General features: G+C 48.9%; 1 protein-coding gene across 1 annotated transcript; it reads right to left on the reverse strand.

Annotated features, from left to right (window-relative positions):
- Positions 1 to 18488: 18488 nt before the first annotated feature.
- Positions 18489 to 19283, reverse strand: LOC138492801 (antifreeze protein Maxi-like). The gene has a single exon (XM_069620156.1). It carries the CDS (start codon positions 19281 to 19283, stop codon positions 18489 to 18491), a length of 795 nt encoding a protein of 264 aa, XP_069476257.1.
- Positions 19284 to 20094: the final 811 nt, after the last annotated feature.

A 20094-nucleotide genomic window follows, 5' to 3' on the forward strand; every position in this document is an offset into this window, starting at 1 on the left:
AAATTGAAGGTTGCAGTCAATGGTATCACGCTCTTGGCGATCCCCAAACTTTAGGTTGTCTTAATACTTGTTTGTTGATTTAATAGAAGAAAGGTTAGTTGTCAAGCAAAAGTTTGTTTATCCGTTGTGTGACTGCTACACAACAAAGAATTATTGTAAGTAATGGGTTGGGATAAACCTGTCTTTGCGCCAACAATAATCCAATTAGTTCCTTTGTTTGCAATGAATCTGATTGCATAGTAATAGAAGCAACTCCCATTTGTTTGCAGTAGTGTTTCTTTTATTTTTCTTGTATTCAGAAAGAAATGTTTAACTCTCAAAAAAAGAAATATTTAGCTCTCAACACGTGTTTCACCATTCATTAGTTCCTAAATGGCCCATCAGGAGAGATTATCTAGTGAAACTAGTGGTTAACAACAACCTTATTGAAAGCATTGATCCTGAAAAAATGTCCTTATTCTTGATCAAACTGATATTCTGATACATTTTTAGTCGTGGTTTGCTGATTATACAGTCTTTTAAGCAAAGGTTCTTTTGAGACAGAAAGGATCCGCCTGGATTTCTCCTTGATGCTTCCTGTAGGTACATAAGTAACTATAAGACCCCACTCCCGAGATTACACCAATTATTACAACATCTCAGCAGGCTATGTTATAAATTGGACGAAAACCCGAGTTTCTCTCCGTTGAGGCCTGACATCCCTTGGGACCCTGGTGGGGTGGCCCCCTTCAGACTCCAACTTTGTTATGTCACGTACTTAGGTTTGAAAATCTGTCCTGTCCTAAGCAAAATACTACGACTAAACTACCCCCGGTCCTACTGAAAATGAAACAGGATCTACTCCGGAAGGATAAACGCTTTCAAAATGAACTCTTTGCCGAAATTGACTTACCTGGTCATGATACTCCCCTTTACCCCGACAAATCAGATGTTCAGAAAATTAGATGCGTATATATCTAAATTTGTATGAAGGGTTAAGAAAGCGTGACTCAGGCTTGAATTCCTTGAGGCCTCTAAATCGGATTGTGGCCTAGCGTTACCGGCTTGGAGAACATATTACCAGGCCGGCAAGTATGATGGGCCAAACGCTGCCTTAATGTCGCAGACCAGCTGTAAAACAATGGATCTTTCCCTACTGGTGCATTCTCACCATCTGAGACACTGGCTATCTCCCCGAATATATTACCTGACAAGATTAAAAAACATCCGATAATGGGGCCAACACACTCACAATGGTGTAGACTTAGGGCGATGCTAGGCTCGCGGTCCAGGTGACCCCAGCCTGGATCAGTGTCAGAGCGTGGCTATCATAAGGGATGAGTTACAAGCTGCATCTCAACCAAGATGTAACGTGGCAACATGTCAGGGTGATGGACCTGTACGAGGAGCACTCCCCACTTAGCTTCTCAGAGAGGATATGGGTGCTCGGGCTGGGGAGCCAGACTGGCTCCAATACATGACTATAATGTTGGTGGTCAGCAAACACACTACGGAACAATTTCTTATGGCTCCACCGACGGCGGGTGAAACAGAAATGGAACACAACATAACAGCATACCCACACCTGCGTAATTTCTACACAATATGCACCCACAAATCATGTGACCCCTTTGGGGTCTGTGTTCGATCCAGGCCACCTATATGACTTTTATGAAGCCATACCAGCGGTCTTGGCTAATATCTGCAACCGGGATACTCAGTATAAACTGATCCAAGGGATGTACTATAAATCGAGCAAATTATTTCGGATGGGTTTTACGCACTACCAAGCCTGCTGGCGACTATGTGGGGGGCATGGCACGATGGGGCATATCCTGTGGTCCTGCCCACGAATTGGGGCATAGTGGAGAATGGTTTTAGACAGATCACATTAATAGATGGAGTAGAGATCGATATGGCACCAGGCCCGTCGCTATTTGGGGGACAGAGGGAGGATTGGCACACAGATCCCATGCAGCGCAAGATAATACATATAATGCTATTTGCCACTCATAAAAGCTTGATCGTTAGCTGGAAAGTCATTAGCCCGCCCACCAAACTTGTGTAAGTTATGCTCCCTACAACACAATGGCCCTCATTCCAAGTTGGGCGCAAAGGGATACCGGGCACTGGTAAGGACTCCGGTGCCGGTAAACCCTTTGTGCCCTATTCTGAGTTCCCTTAGCGGGTCCCTTCCTTAACGCCTGGTTTTACCAGGCGTTAAGGAAGGGACCTGTTAAGGGACTTTAGAGCTACGGTACTGCAATTTGCGAGCCCGTTATTTGCGCCCTCCCCATTCCCATTGAGCCCTATGGGGGCTCAAATGGGAATGGGGAATGGCTTTTTCAATGGGGACTTACCGGTCCCGCAAAGGTCGGAATAGACCTTTAAGTCCCCATTGAACCAGGGCAGACTCGGTACCGGTATTGGAGGTAGTCATGGCGCTAATAGCGCCATCATTACCTCCAAACTCGGAATGAGGGTCTATGCCTCTAAGCGTTGCGCCAGACCGCTGCGGGCTACACGATTCTGGGAACTAGCTGAACCATACATGTAAATATACGGTACCTAATACGATGATGAGCCAGAACGGATATGCACCACTCTTGGTATATACGTGCAGGGGCAGGCGAGGGAAGCGTGATGACACAGCCAATCAAAGGGACCATAGTGCGGAATGATACCGAAAGGGAGCTCCAGTAGCAGTAATGGGGGCGAACACTGCCTCTTTATAACTGGGGCTGGTCAGGAATGGATACATACAGCGAATAACACTTAATGGATGAGAATCAATAGAACGTTCCCCGCGACAGGTGTGGTACATATTGAAAACTATGGGAGGACTGGGTGGGAAATGGGCTTTGGGGGAGAGTTGGTACTACAGCCATAGGACTGGGCATGTTAGTCGATCTCCGGCAGTAGAATATGTATGTGTAGGGAGAATATAACTGCACTCTCCATTCACTGTCTGCTGTTTCACATAGGTCCTGAAGAAGATGGCATAAACTAGACTTGCCATTGAATATAAATGCACTCTGCATGCACTGTCTGCTGTTTCTTATCGGCCCTGAAGAAGATGGCATAAACTAGACTCGCCATCGACTATAACTGCACTCTGCATTCACTGTCTGCTGTTTCATATAGGTCCTGAAGATGGCATAAACTAGACTTGCCGTCGAACTCTGCATTCACTGTCTACTGTTTCATATAGGTCCTGAAGAAGATGGCATAAACTAGACTCGCCTTCGAATATAACTGCACTCTGCATGCACTGTCTGCTGTTTCATATCGGTCCTGAAGAAGATGGCATAAACTAGACTCGCCATCGAATATAACTGCACTCTGCATGCACTGTCTGCTGTTTCATATCGGTCCTGAAGAAGATGGCATAAACTAGACTCGCCATAGAATATAACTGCACTCTGCATGCACTGTCTGCTGTTTCATATAGGTCCTGAAGAAGATGGCATAAACTAGACTTCCCATCAAATACAACTGCACTATGCATGCACTGTCTGCTGTTTCATATAGGTCCTGAAGAAGACGGCATAACCTAGACTCGCCATCGAAACTGGTCGATCCCTGGGCCATGAGTCATGTGTGCTCTCATGACCTGCTCGATATCCCAGATAATTAAGGGGGCTACGATACAACAAGTCTAAATTTACTCACGCCTCGTGAGCCTTTTAAGGTTGTCCCAATCACAGAAACTTTTTTTATTTACAAAGCATGAGAACAAACCAATTTTGTTTGGTATGGTCACCTTATGGGTGAATAAAAGTAACAAAAATCCCAGGTTCAAAAAAACTTTCCATTCAACTAGTCGCCCAGACAGGATCTAATAACCAGTCCTGCCTGCATAGATATATATAAAACCAACCAATGGATTGTTCTATGTTCTTTTTCTTTTTAAAAGAATCACGGGAGAAATGATGCATCCAATCTCATCGAGTAGAAGTGCTGAGGGACAGTTTTCTTCTCCTGTCCCTGTTAGACAGGCAGTGCACCATCCATCCCCTAGGGCAAGGCGCTCCTGTCAGGGACAGGGGGTTCTTCCACTAGGGACAGTCAGGACATTCTTCTCCAATTCCTTTGTTTGATGCATGTGACAGTAACATTTGCATTCATTTGTTCTCCCAAGGCACCATTTATGTTGTGCTAAGAAGACTGTTTCTTTAACAGTTAGGGAATGTAATCAGTCGCCCCCCCACACCCCCCCAGGTATAAAACCTACCCTGTTGTAACTGCTGTTTCATGTGCCCACCGTATGTAACAGGCGCTGTTCCAGTTTGACAAAAAATAAAAAAAACAAAAAATAAGAAATATCTATCTTTCTATATCTAGGTTTCGGGAGGATAGCTCAGGGGCAACGCGCCTGTCTTGGAAGCAAGATGACACAGAGCAACACAGGTTCAATCCCCGGGTGCTCGCTTAGAAACCTCTGGTTATAATAAGTGCATTATAAATAACCAATTCTACATTATCTATCTAGCATTCTACCTATCCACCCATCCCTACGCCCATCCATCCACCTATCCATCCATCAATACATCCGCCCTTCCATCTATCCATCCCATCCTCCATTCATGCATCCCCTATCGTCCATCCATCCACCCACCCACCCATTCTTCCACCCACCCATCAATCTCTCTATCCATCCCTTCTTCTTTATATCTAACTAGCATTCTACTCATCCGTCCATCATCCATCCATACACCCACAATCCCTTCAATCCATAATTTATAATTGTTCTTTTATAACACACTTAACACCAGGGACCAGTTTCGAAGCACAAGCCCATCATTCGAACCTGTGTTGCTATGCATTGTCTTGCTTCCAAGACAAACGTGTTGCCCCTGGGCTATCCTCCCGATCATCCATCTGCCTAACCACCCACCCATCAAACCCACCCATCCATCCATCCACTCGTCTCTTAATCTCTATGCTTCCATAAAACCCCTTCATTTGTTGGCCTTTGTGGTTGTCTTCGCCTTTCACTCGATTCATCTCTATCTGTCCATCTTTCCTGTCGGGCAGCCAGTCTTCTTCCTCTCTTGCTCTGTCCTTCTCCTTTTCTCTCTCTGCATGATGTATGGTTGTGCTTGCTCCAGTCCTCCTCTCTTTCTGCTCAGCTCACTGCCTGCATGTCTGCCCCTCTCTGCATCATCTCTATCTGTCCATCTTTCCTCTCGGGCAGCCAGTCTTCTACCTCTCTTGCTCTCTCCCCCTTTCTCTCTCTGCATGGTGTATGGCTGTGCTTGCTCCAGTGCTCCTCTCTTTCTGCTGAGCTCACTGCCTGCATGTCTGCCCCTCTCTGCATCATCTCTATCTGTTCATCTTTCCTCTCGGGCAGCCAGTCTTCTATCTCTCTTGCTCTCTCCCCCTTTCTCTCTCTGCATGGTGTATGGCTGTGCTTGCTCCAGTGCTCCTCTCTTTCTGCTCAGCTCACTGCCTGCATGTCTGCCCCTCTCTGCATCATCTCTATCTGTCCATCTTTCCTCTCGGGCAGCCAGTCTTCTATCTCTCTTGCTCTCTCCCCCTTTCTCTCTCTGCATGGTGTATGGCTGTGCTTGCTCCAGTGCTCCTCTCTTTCTGCTCAGCTCACTGCCTGCGTGTCTGCCCCTCTCTGCATCATCTCTATCTGTCCATCTTTCCTCTCGGGCAGCCAGTCTTCTACCTCTCTTGCTCTCTCCCCCTTTCTCTCTCTGCATGGTGTATGGCTGTGCTTGCTCCAGTGCTCCTCTCTTTCTGCTCAGCTCACTGCCTGCATGTCTGCCCCTCTCTGCATCATCTCTATCTGTCCATCTTTCCTCTTGGGCAGCCAGTCTTCTACCTCTCTTGCTCTCTCCCCCTTTCTCTCTCTGCATGGTGTATGGCTGTGCTTGCTCCGGTGCTCCTCTCTTTCTGCTCAGCTCACTGCCTGCGTGTCTGCCCCTCTCTGCATCATCTCTAGCTGTCCATCTTTCCTCTCGGGCAGCCAGTTTTCTACCTCTCTTGCTTTCTCCCCCTTTCTCTCTCTGCATGGTGTATGGCTGTGCTTGCTCCAGTGCTCCTCTCTTTCTGCTCAGCTCACTGCCTGCGTGTCTGCCCCTCTCTGCATCATCTCTATCTGTCTATCTTTCCTGTCGGGCAGCCAGTCTTCTTCCTCTCTTGCTCTGTCCTTTTCCTTTTCTCTCTCTGCATGGTGTATGGCTGTGCTTGCTCCAGTGCTCCTCTCTTTCTGCTCAGCTCACTGCCTGCGTGTCTGCCCCTCTCTGCATCATCTCTATCTGTCCATCTTTCCTCTCGGGCAGCCAGTCTTCTACCTCTCTTGCTCTCTCCCCCTTTCTCTCTTTGCATGGTGTATGGCTGTGCTTGCTCCAGTGCTCCTCTTTTTCTGCTCAGCTCACTGCCTGCATGTCTGCCCCTCTCTGCATCATCTCTATCTGTCCATCTTTCCTCTCGGGCAGCCAGTCTTCTATCTCTCTTGCTCTCTCCCCCTTTCTCTCTCTGCATGGTGTATGGCTGTGCTTGCTCCAGTGCTCCTCTCTTTCTGCTCAGCTCACTGCCTGCGTGTCTGCCCCTCTCTGCATCATCTCTATCTGTCCATCTTTCCTCTCGGGCAGCCAGTCTTCTACCTCTCTTGCTCTCTCCCCCTTTCTCTCTCTGCATGGTGTATGGCTGTGCTTGCTCCAGTGCTCCTCTCTTTCTGCTCAGCTCACTGCCTGCATGTCTGCCCCTCTCTGCATCATCTCTATCTGTCCATCTTTCCTCTCGGGCAGCCAGTCTTCTACCTCTCTTGCTCTCTCCCCCTTTCTCTCTCTGCATGGTGTATGGCTGTGCTTGCTCCAGTGCTCCTCTCTTTCTGCTCAGCTCACTGCCTGCATGTCTGCCCCTCTCTGCATCATCTCTATCTGTCCATCTTTCCTCTCGGGCAGCCAGTTTTCTATCTCTCTTGCTCTCTCCCCCTTTCTCTCTCTGCATGGTGTATGGCTGTGCTTGCTCCAGTGCTCCTCTCTTTCTGCTCAGCTCACTGCCTGCATGTCTGCCCCTCTCTGCATCATCTCTATCTGTCCATCTTTCCTCTCGGGCAGCCAGTCTTCTACCTCTCTTGCTCTCTCCCCCTTTCTCTCTCTGCATGTTGTATGGCTGTGCTTGCTCCAGTGCTCCTCTCTTTCTGCTCAGCTCACTGCCTGCATGTCTGCCCCTCTCTGCATTATCTCTAGCTGTCATTCATCTTTTCTGTTTGCCACCCTACCATCCTTTCAATCTGTTTATCCCGCCATCGGCCTCCACGTCCTTTCTACCTGTCCATCTTTCTGTGTCACCTTCTCAATTAATGGCCCATCACATGGCAAGTACTTCCCCAACACCTAGATCCTTTCTCTGCAGGAACCCTCGTTATGCACCTGCAGTGGGTGGGTGACACTCTATCCGTGCATTTCTCCAACACCTTGGCCCCTTCCCGGTGAGCACACACTATGAATGCGCATGTTGTGGGTGGTTGGCACCCTACTTAAGTTTTTCTCTGGCATCTGGTTCATTTCTCAGTGGGAGCCATAAATCTAAACGTATGTAGCAGCTGGTTAGCACCGCATTTGAGTCTTCAACACCTGGTTTCCTTCCCAGCAGGCACCCATTATATATGCACATGTAAGCGGGTGGTTGTCATCCTTCCAGAGTCTTTCTCTGACAGCTAGCTCCCTTCTCAGTGGGTACACTATACTCATCTCCATGTATCGGGTGGTTGGCACCCTTCCTGAATCTTTCTCTGACAGCTGGCTCCCTTCTCAGTGGGTACACTATACTCATGTCCATGTAGCAGGTGGTTGGCACCCTTCCCGAGTCTTTTTTTCGGACAGCTGGTACCCTTCTCAATGGGTACACTACACTTATCTGCATGTACCAGGTGGTTGAATCCTTCCAGATTCTTTCTCTGACAGCTAGCTCCCTTCTCAGTGGGTACACTATACTCATCTCCATGTATCGGGTGGTTGGCACCCTTCCTGAATCTTTCTCTGACAGCTGGCTCCCTTCTCAGTGGGTACACTATACTCATGTCCATGTAGCAGGTGGTTGGCACCCTTCCCGAGTCTTTTTTTCTGACAGCTGGTTCCGTTCTGGATGGGTACACTACACTCATCTCCATGAATCGGGTGGTTGGCACCCTTCCCAAGTCTTTTTTTCTGACAGCTGGATCTCTTCGCAGTGGGTACACTACACTGATCTACATGTAGCAGGTGGTTGGCACCCTTCCCGAGTCTATCTCTGACAGCTGCTACCCTTCTCGATGGGTACACTACACGTATCTATATGTAGCGGGTGGTTGGCACCCTTCCTGAATCTTTCTCTGACAGCTGCTACCCTTCTCAATGGGTACACTACACTTATATACATGTAGTGGGTGGGTGGTACCCTTCCTGAGTCTTTCTCTGACAGCTGGTTCCCTTCTGGATGGGTACACTACACTTCTCTGAATGTAGTGGGTGGGTGGTACCCTTCCTGAGTATTTCTCTGACAGCTGGTTCCCTTTTGGATGGGTACTCTACACTTATACATGTTGTGGGTGAGTGGTACCCTTCCTGAGTCTTTCTCTGGCAGCTGGCTCCCTTCTGGATGGGTACACTACACTTCTCTGCACGTAGCAGGTGGTTGGCACCCTTCCTGAGTCTTTCTCTGACAGCTGGTTCTCTTCTCAATGGGTACACTACACTTCTCTGCATGTAGTGGGTGGGTGGTACACTTCCTGAGTCTTTCTCTGACAGCTGGTTCCCTTCTGGATGGATACACTACACTTATATACATGTAGTGGGTGGTTGGCACTCTTCCTGAGTCTTTCTCTGACAGCTGGTTCTCTTCTCAATGGGTACACTACACTTCTCTGCATGTAGTGGGTGGGTGGTACCCTTCCTGAGTCTTTCTCTGACAGCTGGTTCCCTTTTGGATGGGTACACTACACTTATACATGTAGCGGGTGGGTGGTACCCGTCCTGAGTCTTTCTCTGACAGCTGGCTCCCTTCTGGATGGGTACACTACACTTCTCTGAATGTAGCAGGTGGTTGGCACCCTTCCTGAGTCTTTCTCTGACAGCTGGTTCTCTTCTCAATGGGTACACTACACTTCTCTGCATGTAGTGGGTGGGTGGTACCCTTCCTGAGTCTTTCTCTGACAGCTGGCTCCCTTCTGGATGGGTACACTACACTTCTCTGCATGTAGCAGGTGATTGGCACCCTTCCTGAGTCTTTCTCTAACAGCTGGTTCCCTTCTGGATGGGTACACTACACTTATCTGCAAGTAGCGGGTGGTTGGCAACCTTCCAGAGTCTTCTTTCTCTCACAGTTGTCTCTCTTCTCAGTGGGTACACTACACTTAGCTACATGTAGCGGGTGGTTGGCACCCTTCCTGAGTCTTACTTTGACAGCTGGTTCTCTACTCAATGGGTACACTACACCTATATACATGGAGCAGGTGGTTGGCACCCTTCATGTGTCTTTCTCTGACAGCTGGTTCCCTTCTCGATGGGTACACTACACTAAGATACATGCACCGGGTGTTTGGCACCCTTCCTGAGTCTTTCTCTGACAGCTGGTTCCCTTCTCAATGGATACACTACACTTATCTGCAAGTAGCAGGTGGGTGGCACCCTTCCTGAGTCTTTCTCTGACAGCTTGCTCGCTTCTCAATGGGTACACTACACTTATCTGCATGTAGCAGGTGGGTGGCACCCTTCCTGTGTTTTTCTCTGACAGCTGGCTCCCTTCTCAATGGGTACACTACACTTATCTGCAAGTAGCTGGTGGTTGGCACCCTTACTGAGTCTTTCTCCGACGGCTGGTTCTCTTCTCAATAGGTACACTACACGAACCTACATGTAGCAGGTGGGTGGCACCCTTCCTGTGTCTTTTTCTGACAGCGGGTTCCCTTCTGGATGGGTACACTACACTTCTCTGCATGTCGTGGGTGGGTGGTACCTTTCCTGAGACTTTCTCTGACAGCTGGTTCCCTTCTGGATGGGTACACTATACTTCTCTGAATGTAGTGGGTGGGCGGTACACTTCCTGAGTCTTTCTCTGACAGCTGGTTCCCTTCTGGATGGATACACTACACTTATATACATGTAGTGGCTGGTTGGCACTCTTCTTGAGTCTTTCTCTGACATCTGGTTCCCTTCTGGATGGGTACACTACACTTCTGTGAGTGTAGTGGGTGGGTGGTACACTTCCTGAGTCTTTCTCTGACAGCTGGTTCCCTTCTGGATGGATACACTACACTTATATACATGTAGTGGCTGGTTGGCACTCTTCTTGAGACTTTCTCTGACAGCTGGTTCCCTTCTGGATGGGTACACTACACTTCTCTGAATGTAGTGGGTGGGTGGTACACTTCCTGAGTCTTTCTCTGACAGCTGGTTCCCTTCAGGATGGATACACTACACTTATATACATGTATTGGCTGGTTGGCACTCTTCTTGAGTCTTTCTCTGACAGCTGGTTCTCTTCTCAATGGGTACACTACACTTCTCTGCATGTAGTGGGTGGGTGGTACTCTTCCTGAGTCTTTCTCTGACAGCTGGTTCCCTTTTGGATGGGTACTCTACACTTACACATATTGTGGGTGAGTGGTACCCTTCATGAGTCTTTCTCTGGCAGCTGGCTCCCTTCTGGATGGGTACACTACACTTCTCTGCATGTAGCAGGTGGTTGGCACCCTTCCTGAGTCTTTCTCTGACAGCTGGTTCTCTTCTCAATTGGTACACTACACTTCTCTGCATGTAGTGGGTGGGTGGTACACTTCCTGAGTCTTTCTCTGACAGCTGGTTCCCTTCTGGATGGATACACTACACTTATATACATGTAGTGGGTGGTTGGCACTCTTCCTGAGTCTTTCTCCGACAGCTGATTCTCTTCTCAATGGGTACACTACACTTCTCTGCATGTAGTGGGTGGGTGGTACCCTTCCTGAGTCTTTCTCTGACAGCTGGTTCCATTTTGGATGGGTACACTACACTTATACATGTAGCGGGTGGGTGGTACCCGTCCTGAGTCTTTCTCTGACAGCTGGCTCCCTTCTGGATGGGTACACTACACTTCTCTGCGTGTAGCAGGTGGTTGGCACCCTTCCTGAGTCTTTCTCTGACAGCTGGTTCTCTTCTCAATGGGTACACTACACTTCTCTGCATGTAGTGGGTGGGTGGTACCCTTCCTGAGTCTTTCTCTGACAGCTGGTTCCCTTTTGGATGGGTACACTACACTTATATACAGGTAGTGGGTGGGTGCTACCCTTCCTGAGTCTTTCTCTGACAGCTGGTTCCCTTCTGGATGGGTACACTACACTTCTCTGCATGTAGCAGGTGATTGGCACCCTTCCTGAGTCTTTCTCTAACAGCTGGTTCCCTTCTGGATGGGTACACTTCACTTATCTGCAAGTAGCGGGTGGTTGGCAACCTTCCAGAGTCTTCTTTCTCTCACAGTTGGCTCTCTTCTCAGTGGGTACACTACACTTAGCTACATGTAGCGGGTGGTTGGCACCCTTCCTGAGTCTTACTTTGACAGCTGGTTCTTTACTCAATGGGTACACTACACCTATATACATGGAGCAGGTGGTTGGCACCCTTCATGTGTCTTTCTCTGACAGCTGGTTCCCTTCTCAATGGATACACTACACTTACCTGCAAGTAGCAGGTGGGTGGCACCCTTCCTGAGTCTTTCTCTGACAGCTGGATCGCTTCTCAATGGGTACACTACACTTATCTGCATGTAGCAGGTGGGTGGCACCCTTCCTGTGTTTTTCTCTGACAGCTGGCTCCCTTCTCAATGGGTACACTACACTTCTCTGCATGTAGTGGGTGGGTGGCACCCTTCCTGAGTCTTTCTCTGACACCTGTCTCGCTTCTCAATGGGTACACTACACTTATCTGCATGTAGCAGGTGGGTGGCACCCTTCCTGTGTTTTTCTCTGACAGCTGGCTCCCTTCTCAATGGGTACACTACACTTCTCTGCAAGTAGCTTGTGGTTGGCACCCTTCCTGAGTCTTTCTCTGACAGCTGGTCTCTTGTCAATGGGTACACTACACATATTTACATGTAGCGGGTGGTTGGCACCCTTCCTGTGTCTTTCTCTGACAGCTGGTTCCCTTCTGGATGGGTACACTACACTTATCTGCAAGTAGCTGGTGGTTGACACCCTTCCTGAGTTTTTCTCCGACGCCTGGTTCTCTTCTCAATAGGTACACTACATGAACCTACATGTAGCAGGTGGTTGGCACCCTTCCTGTGTCTTTTTCTGACAGCTGGTTCCCTTCTCGATCGGTACACAACACTTACATACATGTAGTGGGTGTTTGCACCCTTCCTGAGTCTTTCTCTGACAGCTGGTTCCCTTCTCGATGGGTACACAACACTTACATACATGTAGTGGGTGTTTGGCACCCTTCCTCAGTCTTTCTCTGACAGCTGGTTCTCTTCTCAATGGGTGCACTACACTTATCTACATGTAGCCGGTGGTTAGCACCCTTCCTGTGGCTTTCTCGGACAGCTGGTTCCCTTCTCAATGGGTACACTACACTTATTTACATGTAGTGGGTGGTTGGCACCCTTCCTGAGTCTTTCTCTGACAGCTGATTCTCTTCTCAGTGGGTACACTACACTTATCTCCACGAAGTGGGTGGTTGGCACCCTTCCTGAGTCTTTCTCCGACAGCTGATTTTCTTCTCAGTGGGTACACTACACTTATCTACATGTAGCGGGTGGTTGGTACCCTTCTGAGTATTTCTCTATCAGCTGATTCTCTTCTCAGTGGGTACACTACACTTATCTCAATGCAGTGGGTGGTTGGCACCCTTCATGAGTTGTTCGCAAACAGCTGATTCTCTTCTCAGTGGGTACACTGCACTTACCTCCATGAAGTGGGTGGTTGGCACCCTTCCTGTGTCTTTCTTCGACAGCTGATTCTCTTCTCAGTGGGTACACTACACTTATCTACATGTAGCGGGTGGTCGGTACCCTTCTGAGTATTTCTCTTACAGCTGGTTCTCTTCTCAATGGGTACACTACACTTATCTCCATGAAGTGGGTGGTTGGCACCCTTCCTGAGTCTTTCTCTGACAGCTGGCTCCCTACTCGATGGGTACACTACACTTATCTCCATGTAGTGGGTGGTTGGCACCCTTCCTGAGTTTTTCTCTGTCAGCTGGTTCTCTTCTCAATGGGTGCACTACACTTATCTACATGTAGCGAGTGGTTGGCACCCTTCCTATGTCTTTCTCTGACAGCTGGTTCCCTTCTCGATGCATACACTACACTTATCTGCAAGTAGCCAGTGTTTGGCACCATTCCTGAGTCTTTCTCTGACAGCTGGCTCTCTTTTCAATGGGTACACTACACTTATCTGCATGTAGCGGGTGGTTAGAACCGTTCCTGTGTCTTTCTCTGATAGCTGGTTCCCTTCTCGATGGGTACACTACACTTATCTCCATGAAGTGGGTGGTTGGCACCCTTCCTGAGTCTTTCTCCGACAGCTGATTCTCTTCTCAGTGGGTACACTACACTTATCTGCATGTAGCGGGTGGTCGGTACCCTTCTGAGTATTTCTCTGACAGCTGGTTTCCTTCTCAATGGGCACACTACACTTATCAAAATGTAACCGGTGGTTGGCACCCTTCTGAGTATTTCTCTGACAAATGATTCTCTTCTCAGTGGGTACACTACACTTATCTCCATGCAGTGGGTGGTTGGCACCCTTCCTGAGTCTTTCTCCAACAGCTGATTCTCTTCTCAGTGGGTACACTACACTTACCTCCATGAAGTGGGTGGTTGGCACCCTTCCTGCGTCTTTCTTCAACAGCTGATTCTCTTCTCAGTGGGTACACTACACTTACCTCCATGAAGTGGGTGGTTGGCACCCTTCCTGCGTCTTTCTTCAACAGCTGATTCTCTTCTCAGTGGGTACACTACACTTATCTACATGTAGCGGGTGATCGGTACCCTTCTGAATATTTCTCTGACAGCTGATTCTCTTCTCAGTGGGTGCACTAGACTTATCTCCGTGAAGTGGGTGGTTGGCACCCTTCCTGTGTCTTTCTTCGACAGCTGATTCTCTTCTCAGTGGGTACACTACACTTATCTACATGTTGCGGGTGGTTGTTACCCTTCTGAGTATTTCTCTTACAGCTGGTTCTCTTCTCAAAGGGTACACTACACTTATCTCCATGAAGTGGGTGGTTGGCACCCTTCCTGAGTCTTTCTCTGACAGCTGGATCCCTTCTCAGTGGGTACACTACACTTATCTACATCTAGCAGGTGGTTGGCACCCTTCCTGAGTCTTTCTCTGACAGCTGGCTCCCTACTCGATCGGTACACTACACTTATCTCCATGTAGTGGGTGGTTGGCACCCTTCCTGAGTCTTTCTCTGTCAGCTGGTTCTCTTCTCAATGGGTGCACTACACTTATCTACATGTAACGAGTGGTTGGCACCCTTCCTGTGTCTTTCTCTGACAGCTGGTTCCCTTCTCGATGCATACACTACACTTATCTGCAAGTAGCCGGTGGTTGGCACCATTCCTGAGTCTTTCTCTGACAGCTGGCTCTCTTTTCAATGGGTACACTACACTTATCTGCATGTAGCGGGTGGTTAGAATCCTTCCTGTGTCTTTCTCTGACAGTTGGTTCCCTTCTCGATGGGTACACTACACTTATCTCCATGAAGTGGGTGGTTGGCACCCTTCCTGAGTCTTTCTCCGACAGCTGATTCTCTTCTCAGTGGGTACACTACACTTATCTACATGTAGCGGGTGGTCGGTACCCTTCGGAGTATTTCTCTGACAGCTGGTTCCCTTCTCAATGGGCACACTACACTTATCAAAATGTAACCGGTGGTTGGCACCCTTCTGAGTATTTCTCTGACAAATGATTCTCTTCTCAGTGGGTACACTACACTTATCTCCATGCAGTGTGTGGTTGGCACCCTTCCTGAGTCTTTCTCCAACAGCTGATTCTCTTCTCAGTGGGTACACTACACTTACCTCCATGAAGTGGGTGGTTGGCACCCTTCCTGCGTCTTTCTTCGACAGCTGATTCTCTTCTCAGTGGGTACACTACACTTATCTACATGTAGCGGGTGGTCGGTACCCTTCTGAATATTTCTTTGACAGCTGATTCTCTTCTCAGTGGGTGCTCTACACTTATCTCCGTGAAGTGGGTGGTTGGCACCCTTTCTGCGTCTTTCTTCGACAGCTGATTCTCTTCTCAGTGGGTACACTACACTTATCTACATGTGGCGGGTGGTCGTTACCCTTCTGAATATTTCTCTGACAGCTGATTCTCTTCTCAGTGGGTGCACTACACTTATCTCCATGAAGTGGGTGGTTGGCACCCTTCCTGCGTCTTTCTTCGACAGCTGATTCTCTTCTCAGTGGGTACACTACACTTATCTACATGTAGCGGGTGGTCGGTACCCTTCTGAATATTTCTCTGACAGCTGATTCTCTTCTCAGTGGGTGCACTACACTTATCTCCGTGAAGTGGGTGGTTGGCACCCTTCCTGCGTCTTTCTTCGACAGCTGATTCTCTTCTCAGTGGGTACACTTCACTTATCTACATGTAGCGGGTGGTCGTTAGCCTTCAAAATATTTCTCTGACAGCTGATTCTCTTCTCAGTGGGTGCACTACACTTATCTCCGTGAAGTGGGTGGTTGGCACCCTTCCTGCGTCTTTCTTCGACAGCTGATTCTGTTCTCAGTGGGTACACTACACTTATCTCCGTGAAGTGGGTGGTTGGCACCCTTCCTGCGTCTTTCTTCGACAGCTGATTCTTTTCTCAGTGGGTACACTACACTTATCTACATGTAGCGGGTGGTCGGTACCCTTCTGATTATTTCTCTGACAGCTGATTCTCTTCTCAGTGGGTGCACTGCACCTCTCTGCATGTAGCAGGTGTGTGGCACCCTTACTAAGTCTTTCTCTGGCAGCTGGCTCCCTTCTCAATGGGTACACTACACTTATCTACATGTAGCGGGTGGTGGTTCCCTATTTGAGCATAATCAGAAGCCACCTTGCATCACTCTGTGGTTAATAGATCCAGAGGACAATTATGGAAAGTATGGAAAGAAGGTGCCTTGTTCAGGGGACCTCAGGAGAACTCAGTCTGGGCTACTGTATATTTACAACACACAGCCCAAATAACCTCTGGTGGGTCACTTTATAACTGACACAAGTCCCTTTTCCAGGAGAAGGCTTGGACACACTCTTCCAACACCTCAAGACAATTGGTGAGTCATCAGAGTGTAGGATCTAAACCAGGAGATTGTTTAAGTGGACAGCAGCCTTTATGGTTGCTCTTCACCCTCAGAGAGCCCTTGATGCTGCTAGAAGGAAGCTTCACCCCTTTCCACTGATGACTGACTGGGTTGCCAGCCTATCAGAGTAGTGGAAACTGGCTCTAACCAATGCACATCATGATTACAGTCTCATTTCTTGATGACATCAGAGATATGTGCCTACAACCAGATGACAGTGATGACTACTCAGAGCTTAGCACTACTCTCATCTCTAGGCCTTCCAACTATCCCTCAGATGTCACATGATGAGTAAGACTACCCTTCACACACTCTACTGGGGTTCCTGGCAAAGCGTAACAGCTTACGCCTGCCACCTCTTCTCCGTGGATTGTTCAACCCAAGGGGGCGTGCCCATGAGCGCTCCCCCAGTCAACCCACCTGCTGAAGTGTTCATAAAATATACCCATCGGTGGCCTCTTACCCTTCTGCATTGTCCTAGTCCAGAGGGCTAGACACGGTTTGGTCGTATGCAATGGGTATCTCACCAAAATGTCAGAAGTCCTGGAACTCGTCTATAGTGTGAATGGCCTTACTTCAATAGATGTAGGAGGAACCCTACCCAGGTTTGTTCCATTTTGTTCACCTACTTTCCCCCAACTTACCCTCTCTTTCCTCCACTTTCCCTTTCTCCTGTCCTCCCACCGACTATGGTCTTGCCTTAGCACCCTGGGCAGGGTCACAATTCGCTCACCCATGGACTAACAGCGCTTTACGAGCACTGTGGTGGTGATGCACGCAGTATAAAAGCCAAATAACATAAGATGACATGCTAGTAAGAGGAGGGATAGTAGATTGATACAGACATGGCAAGAACCGGCCCTTTTGGTTATGGTACCATGTCCACTCTGCTCCACCTTACCCCGCACTTCCACGCTCTGACGCGCTCACATGTGGGTCTATACCGATCCCCCACGCAGCCTCCACCAACAAGACCTCCCTCAAGTGTTCTGCACGGAGGCTGCTAGAGCTCAGTTTGCCATTTGGTGTATTTGTATTGTTGTGTTATTGTGTTGGCTGGATGCCCATTGGGTGTGGCCTCTGGGTCCCACCCACTTGCGATTGAGCCACAAGGAGGCAAGTCCAGAAGCCTTGTGCCTTCAAAGCTCAATAATCGAGTTCCAATGAGGCAGATCATTACGCCCTGTGAACGCACGTGAACACAACTTGCTCTGGCAAACCGAGCCTTGCACTTTGATTATCGTTGGCAAGGGTGCGCCATTTCGGCTCATCCCTTTTATTCTTTTCCTGCTTAAGGCCGCCTCGGCTCTTCTTTCTTTGCTTTCCTAAAAGTCACATTTGACTTTCAAACATGATCAATATTTGCACGCGCCGGTTTGCTCTTCTAATCTCATGAGGATCCCGTCCAACAAATCTTGAGCGCATCGCAAACTGGATTTTGTTTATTTGTACTCACAGTCATTTGTCCCGCCCTTTACCGTTGCAGCCACACTGGGATTCTGGGAACGTGTTATTCTTGTGCTAAAGTAAACGGATTCGTTTTGTATTTAATCGTCTGAGCAATGTGGCTGCTTACGATTGTGGGGCCTGCGGTGGTCACGCGGCACGCCTCACTGGTGTGCCGGGGTCACACGGACTTATAGGTGTTTGCAGGGCAAGGCCCTGTGAGGCTGTGGTGCCGGAGCACCGTGGATGCCGGTAACATCCTGGATGGCGCCCTGATGCCTGCCGGCTTCGGCGCCTTACAAATCCAAATGAAATGAAATGGTGGGGGCCTGGGCTGCACCCAGGGCACCAGGCTCCAGCTCCAAGGCCCGGTGTTAGACACTCCTGGTTCAGGGTCTGCAAGTGTGCGTCCTGCTTCTTTATGAGAGTCGGTTCTCTGCTTTGGTCTGGGTCTTTGCGTGCATGGTATTATGGGAACAAATGCCTGATTCTTTGAGCGGGGCGTGCTGGGATAATGTCCTGCACTTCAGTTCTTAGGGCCGTCTGTGAGAAATCCATGAAATCTGACATTTTGAGTTCAACCCGAGAATCAGGCCAGCATAACGGGGCGGATTCTCTCTTTGTTTCCGTGGACTAGAGCAACCTGCATCCTTTGGCTAGCGTGTGCGTGGTTTGCAGGCTCGGCAATGCTGCTAGTGCGTGTGTTTGCAGGCTTGGCGATGCGGCTAGTGCGTGTGTTTGCAGGCTTGGCAATGCTGCTAGTGCGTGTGTTTGCAGGCTCGGCAATGCTGCTAGTGCGTGCGTGTGTTTGCAGGCTTGGCAATACGGCTAGTCCGTTTGTTTGCAGGCTTGGCAATGCTGCTAGTGCGTGCGTTTGCAGGCTCGGCAATGCTGCTAGTGTGTGTGTTTGCAGGCTCAGTAATGCTGCTAGTGTGTGCGTTTGCAGGCTTGGCAATGGTGCTAGCGCATGTGTTTGCAGGCTCGGCAATGCTGCTAGCATGTGTGTTTGCAGGCTCGGCAATGCTGCTAGTGCGTGTGTTTGCAGGCTCAGCAATGCTGCTAGTGCGTGTGTTTGCAGGCTCAGTAATGCTGCTAGTGTGTGCGTTTGCAGGCTCGGCAATGCTGTTAGTGCGTGCGTTTGCAATGCTGCAGGCGCGTGCGTTTGCAGGCTCGTCAATGCTGCTAGCGCATGCGTTTGCAGGCTCGGCAATGCTGCTAGCATGTGTGTTTGCAGGCTCGGCAATGCTGCTAGTGCGCGCGTTTGCAATGCTGCAGGCGCGTGCGTTTGCAGGCTCGTCAATGCTCCTAGCGCGTGCGTTTGCAGGCTCGGCAATGCTGCTAGCGCATGTGTTTGCAGGCTCGGCAATGCTGCTAGCGCGTGCGTTTGCAGGCTCGGCAATGCTGCTAGCGCGTGCGTTTGCAGGCTCGGCAATGCTGCTAGCGCGTGCGTTTGCAGGCTCAGCAATGCAGAGTAGCCTGACAGGAAGGCCTCTCTGAAGAAGGTAGTAGCATGTACAGGTGACAGTATCCTTGCAAGAAAATGGGAGTTGAACCCCAAATATCCCCAAAGTTCCAGTGACACTCATTTGATCGCAGTTAGGCTTGAAGAACCTCCCAATTTCATAAGGGAATTACCAAGTAGGCAGCCGTTCCCAGCTTCAGTGTATTCATCTATCTATTTACTAAGCGATTGCTCAGGTTTTCTTGATGACTTGAAGAGTAGGATCTGGAGTAAGAGAGATATTGAGTTATTGGAAAAGGCGACTCTCTCCTGAACCCCAGGCTCTGAGCAGTGTTAAGTAGCGGATGTAACTATCACTCCTGAATGCAAGAGAAGCATAAACAAGTCAACTTTTCCTGGCAGAGTCCCCGAGTTGGGTCCATAGTAGTCTACCTATAAAGTCCTAAAATGGTGCATTGCTGTATGAGAGTAACAGTAGGGACTCCCCAGTTAGTATTAAAGCATATGTACAACACAAGCCTTGTTCTTGAAGTTTCGAAAAATGCCCACATCTGCCACTGCATATTCCCCAAATAGACAAGAGCTCCGGACCACGGGTGTTGAGACCTTCATCGCTAGGGCCTGTGATCCACTCCTGCCACTGTGGTTCACTCCACAAAACCTTCAAGTGTGGAAGTAACTCTCTTTACGGGGCTAATGCTTCCTTTTGCCTCCACTGAAAGCTTTTCATATGTGTAACTGGTTGTAACAGCGCCTTGATGCCCCTGGGTTTAGTGCGCTTTATAAATGAAACCATAAATAAATAAATAATTCAGATAGCACAGAACGCCAGATACTCCTCTTGCCTTCCTCAGCATTGGTGCTGGTACTGCTAAGTAACTTTCCTGGATACTTTGAAGTGTTTTAAACATTGGCTAACATTAGCACTAACACTG

The sequence above is a fragment of the Ambystoma mexicanum genome, chromosome 10 (genome assembly GCF_040938575.1).
Source record: "Ambystoma mexicanum isolate Mex_15411 chromosome 10, UKY_AmexF1_1, whole genome shotgun sequence".
NCBI lineage: Eukaryota > Metazoa > Chordata > Amphibia > Caudata > Ambystomatidae > Ambystoma > Ambystoma mexicanum.

Bases quoted from the DNA above. Each gene is read 5' to 3' on its own strand.
- LOC138492801 (XM_069620156.1), bottom strand. From the start codon at position 19,283: ATGAGTGTCACTGGAACTTTGGGGATATTTGGGGTTCAACTCCCATTT.